The 8,532-nt window shown below is 50.9% G+C and overlaps 1 protein-coding gene across 1 annotated transcript in view; it reads left to right on the forward strand.

The window, feature by feature from the left end:
- Window positions 1-8,260, forward strand: part of cUnh8orf34 (chromosome Un C8orf34 homolog) — a gene marked incomplete at both ends in the record, with an annotated part of 70,176 nt that extends 61,916 nt beyond the window's left edge. The window contains 3 exon segments of the mRNA XM_084443500.1: window positions 4,461-4,557; window positions 7,068-7,109; window positions 8,130-8,260. Coding sequence (XP_084299626.1) covers window positions 4,461-4,557; window positions 7,068-7,109; window positions 8,130-8,260 — 270 coding nt within the window.
- Window positions 8,261-8,532: the final 272 nt, after the last annotated feature.

Consider the following 8,532-nt stretch of genomic DNA (forward strand, 5'->3'; position numbering starts at 1 on the left):
TGAGGTAAGAACTACAGCATCATCAGCCTCAGGGCCTACTGTACCTGTCTGAGGTAAGAACTACAGCATCAACACTACCTGTCTGAGGTAAGAACTACAGCATCGACACTACCTGTCTGAGGTAAGAACTACAGCATCAACACTGCCTGTCTGAGGTAAGAACTACAGCATCATCAGCCTCAGGGCCTACCTGTCTGAGGTAAGAACTACAGTATCATCAGCCTCAGGGCCTACCTGTCTGAGGTAAGAACTACAGCATCGACACTCCCTGTCTGAGGTAAGAACTACAACATCATCAGCCTCAGGGCCTACTGTACCTGTCTGAGGTAAGAACTACAGCATCAACACTACCTGTCTGAGGTAAGAACTACAGTAAGAACTACAATATTCGACACTAACTGTCTGAGGTAAGAACTACAGCATCGACGCTAACTGTCTGAGGTAAGAACTACAGCATCGACGCTAACTGTCTGAGGTAAGAACTACAGTAAGAACTACAATATCGACACTAACTGTCTGAGGTAAGAACTACAGCATCGACGCTAACTGTCTGAGGTAAGAACTACAGCATCATCAGCCTCAGGGCCTACCTGTCTGAGGTAAGAACTACAGCATCATCAGCCTCAGGGCCTACCTGTCTGAGGTAAGAACTACAGCATCATCAGCCTCAGGGCCTACCTGTCTGAGGTAAGAACTACAGTAAGAACTACAGTATCGACACTACCTGTCTGAGGTAAGAACTACAGCATCATCAGCCTCAGGGCCTACTGTACCTGTCTGAGGTAAGAACTACAGCATCAACACTACCTGTCTGAGGTAAGAACTACAGCATCGACACTACCTGTCTGAGGTAAGAACTACAGCATCAACACTGCCTGTCTGAGGTAAGAACTACAGCATCATCAGCCTCAGGGCCTACCTGTCTGAGGTAAGAACTACAGCATCGACACTCCCTGTCTGAGGTAAGAACTACAACATCATCAGCCTCAGGGCCTACTGTACCTGTCTGAGGTAAGAACTACAGCATCAACACTACCTGTCTGAGGTAAGAACTACAGTAGAACTACAATATCGACACTAACTGTCTGAGGTAAGAACTACAGCATCGACGCTAACTGTCTGAGGTAAGAACTACAGCATCGACGCTAACTGTCTGAGGTAAGAACTACAGCATCGACGCTAACTGTCTGAGGTAAGAAGTACAGTATCAACACTAACTGTCTGAGGTAAGAACTACAATATCAACACTTACTGTCTGAGGTAAGAACTACAGCATCGACGCTAACTGTCTGAGGTAAGAACTACAGTAAGAACTACAGTATCAACACTAACTGTCTGAGGTAAGGACTACAATATCAACACTAACTGTCTGAGGTAAGAAACTACAGCATCGACACTAACTGTCTGAGGTAAGAACTACAGTATCATCAGCCTCAGGGCCTACTGTACCCTGTCTGAGGTAAGAACTACAGTATCGACACTGTCTGAGGTAGAACTACAGTATCCACAGCCTCAGGGCCCACCTGTCAGTAATCTGAGTTCCCAGAACGATGATATTCCTGGACACTAATGAGAAGACTCTTGGATTTTATGCGGGGAAGCTGATTGGCCCGTGCAGATAGCGGGCTGTGCGGGGAGGCTGATCTGTCCTCTGATTGGTCACTGACTGCAGCTTTCCACTTTTCTAAACAATCCCGCATACATGTGAGCTGTCGACATATCTGGAACAAGATGTGCGCTTTAGGCTACGTGGACTTTCTTCCAGGTCAACTCAAGTTGAATAGCTACAGTTTTCTCCTTCTCTGGGCAGGATGACTCTTTCATTTAGCCCCGACTACACGCTCCCGATGACATTATGTTCAAAGGCAGCTGGATTTGAATGGAAGGCGCTGGCTCCGCCCCTATGCCGGTGTTTTGTAATGTTTTCTTCCAGAAGAACCCGTCAGAGATAAGAGTGCGAGCGTAGCCCCGGGGCCTAGCTGTCAGGGGTAGCCGCGCTGTCGAGCCCACATCTGCTGAGAATGCATCACGTCTAATCCAGCACGTTGCAGGATCAGCTTGTGGAAATCCCCCCGGAGGGCTTGTCAACAGCCTCCTAGCAAACCTCCATTCAGGTCATGTTAGGATAATGGAGCTTAAAACAGTAAAACCGTACTAGGTACCAAGTAGGAGACCTGGTGGCCATAAAGCTCAGGTCAGCGAGTTGGAGAAGTTTATTGTCATGCTTTTGTAAAGAGCGCTGAACAACGTTCATGCTTTACTGAGGTTGGCAATAGAACATGAGAGCCTTTACGCAGAGTGTTTGATATACACACACGCACACACACACACACACACACACACACACACACACACACACACACCAGCACACACACGTGTGTGTACCCGCCATCGTGTGGGGTTTGCCGGGGATTGATGGAGCTCCATACAGTAGGATGTCATATTGCTGTGGAAAAAAAAACCTGTCTGGCTTATAAAAGGGGAACTTTCAATGGGATTTTTCCTCTTCAGATCCTTTTCATGGTTGCCTTTACCAGGGGCGGTTAAACACAAGACGCTTTTCCGAGGCCTTTATTAATGGCGACCAGGAGTTTTGCGATCCCTCTGTATTTTCTCTGACAGTAGACTTGGTTGATGCCTGAGATTATCAAAAACACCAGAGCGCTGATTCACATTTGATTGAGGCCACCTGGTCTCACAGTGTACGGGGAGGGAGGGAGGGAGAGAGAGAGAGAGAGGGGGAGAGAGAGAGAGAGAGAGAGAGAGAGAGAGAATGGCAGAGAAAGGGAGAGACAGAGAGGAAAAGAGTGACAGAGAGAGAGAGAGAGTGGAGTAAAGAGAGAAAGTGACAGAGAGACCGAGAGAGAGAGATAGAGGGAGAGAGAGTGACAGAGATGAGAGAGAGTGACAGAGAGAGAGATAGATAGAGAGAGAGAAAGAGAGAGAGAGAGAGAAGGGAAAAGGGGGCGAGTGGCAGGGAGACAGAGAGGGAGGAGAGAGAGAGAGGGGGAGGGAGAGAGGGAGAGAGAAAGAGAGAGGGAGGGAGAGAGAGAGGGAGAGAGTGAGAGAGGGAGAGTGTGAGAGGGGGAGGGAGAGTGAGAGAGGGGGAGGGAGAGAGAGAGGGAGAGAGAAAGAGAGGGGGAGAGAGAGAGGGAGAGAGAGAGAGGGAGAGAGTGAGAGAGGGGGAGGGAGAGAGAGAGGGAGAGAGAAAGAGAGAGGGGGAGAGAGAGAGGGAGAGAGTGAGAGAGGGAGAGTGTGAGAGGGGGAGGGAGAGTGAGAGAGGGGAAGGGAGAGAGAGAGGGAGAGAGAAAGAGAGAGGGGGAGAGAGAGAGGGAGAGAGAGAGAGGGAGAGAGTGAGAGAGGGGGAGGGAGAGAGAGAGGGAGAGAGAAAGAGAGGGGGAGGGAGAGTGAGCGAGGGGGGGGAGGGAGAGAGAGAGGGAGGAGAGTGAGAGAGGGAGAGTGAGAGAGAGGGAGGAGAGTGAGAGAGGGAGAGTGAGAGAGAAGGAGGAGAGTGAGAGAGGGAGAGTGAGAGAGAGGGAGGAGAGTGAGAGAGGGAGAGAGAGAGAGGGGGGGAGGGAGAGAGAGAGAGAGGGGGAGGGAGAGTGAGTGAGAGAGAGGGAGAGAGAGAGGGAGAGTGAGAGAGGGGGAGAGAGAGAGAGAGGGGGAGGGAGAGAGAGAAGGAATCCTGGACCTGTTTAAAAATAGGATATACAGGAAAGAGCGGATGTTGAGGCAGCCTTTTAACGGTGTTGTAACTGATCCCTGAACAGTTGTTAAGATGCACGGCGGTTTCCCTCCATCACCCCTGAAAAACAAGAACACATAAAAGCCTTTAGCAGGGAACACGGGCCCATTTATTAATTAAAGTTTGGCCCGGAGGATCAGACTCTGAGGTGTACTTCATTTAGGAGAAAATAAAACCAGCTGTAGAACTAATGGCCCTGACATTTGAGTTTGCCAATTCTCTACGTCTTCGGTTTCGAGTTGACCGAAGATTTCTCTGTCATTTGCCTTTTTGACAGTCTGCTCCTGCCATGGACCAGTGCACCTTTCATTGTAATACCATTAGCGCTCAGAACTGGAGCTATTTAGTTTATAGGGCTTTTCTGTTTTCACTGCCAAAGCATTTCCAAATCAGTTCAGGTTTTGATATTTTCTGTAAAATTCAGAAATCTAACGTTGCAGAATAACATGTTGCAGCTGTATCACATCCATATTTGTTCCATAGTTTCTCTGTCTGTCTGTATAGGTTATTAGATGGGTTGACCGATCCTCTTCTCCCCCTCCTCTTCCTCTCCTCTCCTCTCCTCTCCTCTCCTCTCCTCTCCTCTCCTCTCCTCTCCTCTCCTCTCCTCTCCTCTCCTCTCCTCTCCTCTCCTCTCCTCTCCTCTCCTCTCCTCTCCTCTCCTCTCCTCTCCTCTATCCTCCCCCATCTCCTCTCCTCTCCTCCTCTCCTCCAGGATGAGTTCTACCAGCAGCTCCAGGCTATCAGACAGCCTTGGCACATCCCCAGTGACACAGACAGTGACATTCTGGAACCTCCTGAACAAGATAAGTGTGAGTGGGCTCACTACTACACTTTCTTTTACTCTCTCTCTCCCTCTCTCTCTCTCCCTCTCTCTCTCTCTCCCTCTCTCTCTCCCTCTCTCTCTCTCTCTCTCTCTCTCTCTCCTCTCTCTCTCTTTCATTATTCTCTCTCATTATTCACTTTTTCTTTTTTCCTTTGTGTGATTCACAGTCCAACTCTCGTTCCCATTTCCCTGCATCCATCATCGTGATTCATGTGGTGTGTGCTGTAACAGATTGCTCTCCTAATGCCATTCATTTTTTTTAATTTTTTTTTTCAATCAGTAATTTCCACATTCAATGTGTTAATATCACTGCCCTAGTGTGAGTGATTAACAAGTAAGGAATCCATCAGTCTATCGCTACATCAACCCTGCAGATGAGTTCAGATGTGCAATGACCCCATATTGCACAGCGTGAGCTGACATCTTGTGAGTTATAGAGGTGGATCATTTGATTTCCATCGGGTTATAGTTGTTGATATTGTCTAAGATTTTCCTTCCAGGTGTCATTGTGGAGATTTATTCCCGTTCAGATCTGGTCGATGGACATGAACGTCTGTGGTAGCTCATAAATCCTCTGATTAGACGAGTTTGGCTGGGTTACCCTGCTCTGGCTTTGAACACGCCTCGATCTCTCCCAGGGGGCGTAGCTCTATAAATCACACCATGTATGTGGTAATATAGGTCGATACCCACACCGTTGCCAAAAGAGAGCGTTAGTAGTTTCCAACTCACTAAGGTTCACTATGAAGCCGTCAAAGTCACGCTCTTTTAACTTTTATGGAGAGAATTGTGTATCGCTCATCCTCTTCTGGGGTGACACTGCAGCGCGTAGAGGAACGCCCCCCCCCCCCCTACACCCGGGCCGTTCCTCTACATCCTAAATCGAGCCGTGTGGATGATCTTGTCAGAGGAACGTCCATCTGTTGCTAATTAATCTATCAAGCCAGACAAAACGATTTATGTTATTGAGTCATTTGGCCTTACTTTGTTCTTTCCCAGAATAATGAAATGTTCTCAAATTAACATAGCGCCATTTTCTCAGTCAACAAAGGGCTGTGATTGGCTGCTGACGCTGGGGTTCCAATGCACGAGGGAGAAGGCCGACCCGGCTTTATGGAGCTCATGAAACCAGAATCCCAGTCAAACAAAACACGGCGCGCTCACAAGCGCTGCAATCAAATGGAAACGTAAGCACACATGAAAAAGTTCCTCTGGAGGACGCTTGTTTTGCCAAATTAATATCTGGCGAAGCGAGTGGATGTATTTTGCTAATAGCCCCAGGGGGCCTGCCTCAGGGCCTGGCTACAGCACTCGTGTGTTTTTAGAGGACCTGAGCCACACACTGGAGGAGAGAGAGAGAGAGAGACGGGGAGGGAGGGAGAGAGAGGGATAGAGAGAGGGAGAGGGAGAGGGGGAGAGAGAGAGGGAGGGAGATAGAAAGAGGGGGGGAGAGAGGGAGAGAGAAAGAGAGGGAGGGAGGGAGAGAGAGAAAGAGTGAGAGAGAGAGAGGGGGAGAGAGAGAAAGAGAGGGGGAGAGAGAGGGAGAGAGAGAGGGAGGGAGAGGGAGGGAGATAGATGGAGGGAGAGAGAGGGAGGGAGGGATGGAGAGAAAGAGGGAGGGAGAGAGAGAGGGAGAGAGGGAGGGAGAGAGAGAGGGAGGGAGTGAGAGAGGGAGGGAGAGAGAGAGAGATAGGGAGAGAGGGAGGGAGAGAGAGATAGGGAGGGAGAGAGGGAGAGAGAGAGAGAGAGAGAGCAGTCACAAGAAGTGACAAAGGGCTAGTTGGTGTGAGAGAGGACTCATGGGGTGCTATGGCTGTTGATTGACTCGTGTGTGTGTGTGTGTGCGTGTGTGTGTGTGTGTGTGCGCGCGCGTGTGTGTGCGCGTGTGTGCGTGTGTGTGTGTGCGCGTGTGTGCATGTGTGTGTGTGTGTGCGCGTGTGTGCATGTGTGTGTGTGTGTGTGTGTGTGTGTGTGTGTGTGTGCGCGTGTGTGCTGGTGTGCAAACATGCACGCCTGCTCGGTCAGTTCGCGCCGTGACCCCGCCTCCCGAGCGCTGCTGGCATGCCAGGTCTACGGCGAAGAGGCTCAATAATGAAAAAAAGATCCGTAGCTATTTCCTGTTATTCTAGAGACTTCCACAGACTTCTGCGACCGCACAAGGCCCTCTGCCCCCTCTTCCTCTTCCTCGCTCCCAGCCCCCCTGTGGTTCTGGTGTCCGCCAAGACCGCCGCGTTAGCCCGGCCCGCTAGCCGTTAGCCCGGCCCGCTAGCCGTTAGCGCCCACCCGCCAGAGCTCGGCCGCGAGCGGCTACACATGACGTCACTCGGATCGGTTCAGCCAGGGATCAGTCAGCTCTCATCCCATCTCCCACACGTTCACTCACTGGGTGAGCTCACTGTTGATGTTGACTGTGTTGACGTGTTGATGTTGACTGTGTTGACGTGTTGATGTTGACTGTGTTGACGGAGGTGTCTGGCGTCTTGTTCTGATTCGCAGGTAGCGGAGTGCGCGACGCCAACAAGAGGTCTGTGTTTTCAGGTGGGTGCCGCGACCGGGGCGGTACTTTTCACACTGTCCCACACACGCTCTGCGCGCTTTGAAGAGGTAACGTGTAAAAAAACGAAATGTACGCAACAGCTGAAGGTTTAACGATCAACAGGAAAGGCTTGGTGAGAATCTATATGTTTCTCGTTAGAGGCTCGTTAGCACGTGGGCCGCTGTGAAGACGGGCGCTCCGTTAAGAGCCCTTAACTGACTGAGGCTCTGCCCATCTGTCGATGACCTCACTCCTCCCACCACTGCACTGGTAGCCCGGCAACCACCAATGGGTTACTCAGAAGCCTCCACCTTCATTTACAGGCCAATCAATTACCCGGCCGGGTTTAGCTGGGAGACGCAGTGGCGGTGAAATGCGATTGGTGGAGGGTGTCCATATTGCGAGAGGCGCTCTAATGCTCGGTTCCATGAAGTCACTTGGGTGCAGAGTTTAGACGCCAAGACAGCGTCAACCATAACAGGGTTAGGATTAGAGAGAGATGGAGGGGAGGGAGAGAGAGAGAGAATAAGGGAGAGAAGGGGGGAGGGAGAGAGACGGAGAGAGAGAGAGAGGGGGAGAGAGACAGAGAGAAAGGGAGAGAAAGAAAGGTAGAGAGACAGAGAGAGAGAGAAACAGAGAGAGAAAGAAGGGAGGGAGAGAGAGAGAAGGAAAAAGGGAGAGAGAGAAAGAGTGAGGGAAGGGGAGAGAGAGAGAGAGAGGAGGAGGAGAGAGGGGGGTGGTGTCTGGAGAGAGAGAAAGAGTGAGGGAAGGGGAGAGAGAGAGAGAGAGAGAGAGGAGGAGAGAGGGGGGTGGTGTCTGGTTACACTCTGTCTGCGGTCTCCTTCTTGTGGCTCTGGTGGAGGAGGAGTCCTGCCCGCATTTTTCCCAGAGTCCCTTTCTCCTCCGCCGTGCCAGTCTGGAGCGAGATGCGAGAGCAGGCGCTTGGCTATCGGAGAGGCCAGAGCGCAGCCATGGAAACCAACCCAAAGTGTGCTGTTGTCGCCCCGATCACTCGGCTCCAGATTTCACAGCCCGGCCCCCGGCCCCTGGCCCCCGGCCACTGGCCCCCGGCCCCTGCCCCCGGCCACTGGCCCCCGGCCCCCAGTCCCTGGCCCCCGGCCCCCGGCCCCCGGCCCCCTGGCCCCCACACTAGGCTTCACTCTCCACCTCTGTTTGTCTTTTACAGGCTCAAATATGAAAAGGTTTTTTTATTGTAATTGTCGGGGTTATTATCCTTATTAGCGGTTAAATCTGGGTATGAATCTGGTTTCTAGGAGACTGATGTTTTGTCTTTTTGCTTTGTGTTGTTCACAGGCCTATAGTGACGAAGACCAGAAACAGAACATTGATCCAATCAAACAATTATGCAAACCACTGGGCATTTTCACTATGTGTACAGAGACATATTATTTTTATAATTCACAC

The sequence above is a fragment of the Borostomias antarcticus genome (genome assembly GCF_949987555.1).
Source record: "Borostomias antarcticus genome assembly, chromosome: 9".
Lineage (NCBI taxonomy): Eukaryota > Metazoa > Chordata > Actinopteri > Stomiiformes > Stomiidae > Borostomias > Borostomias antarcticus.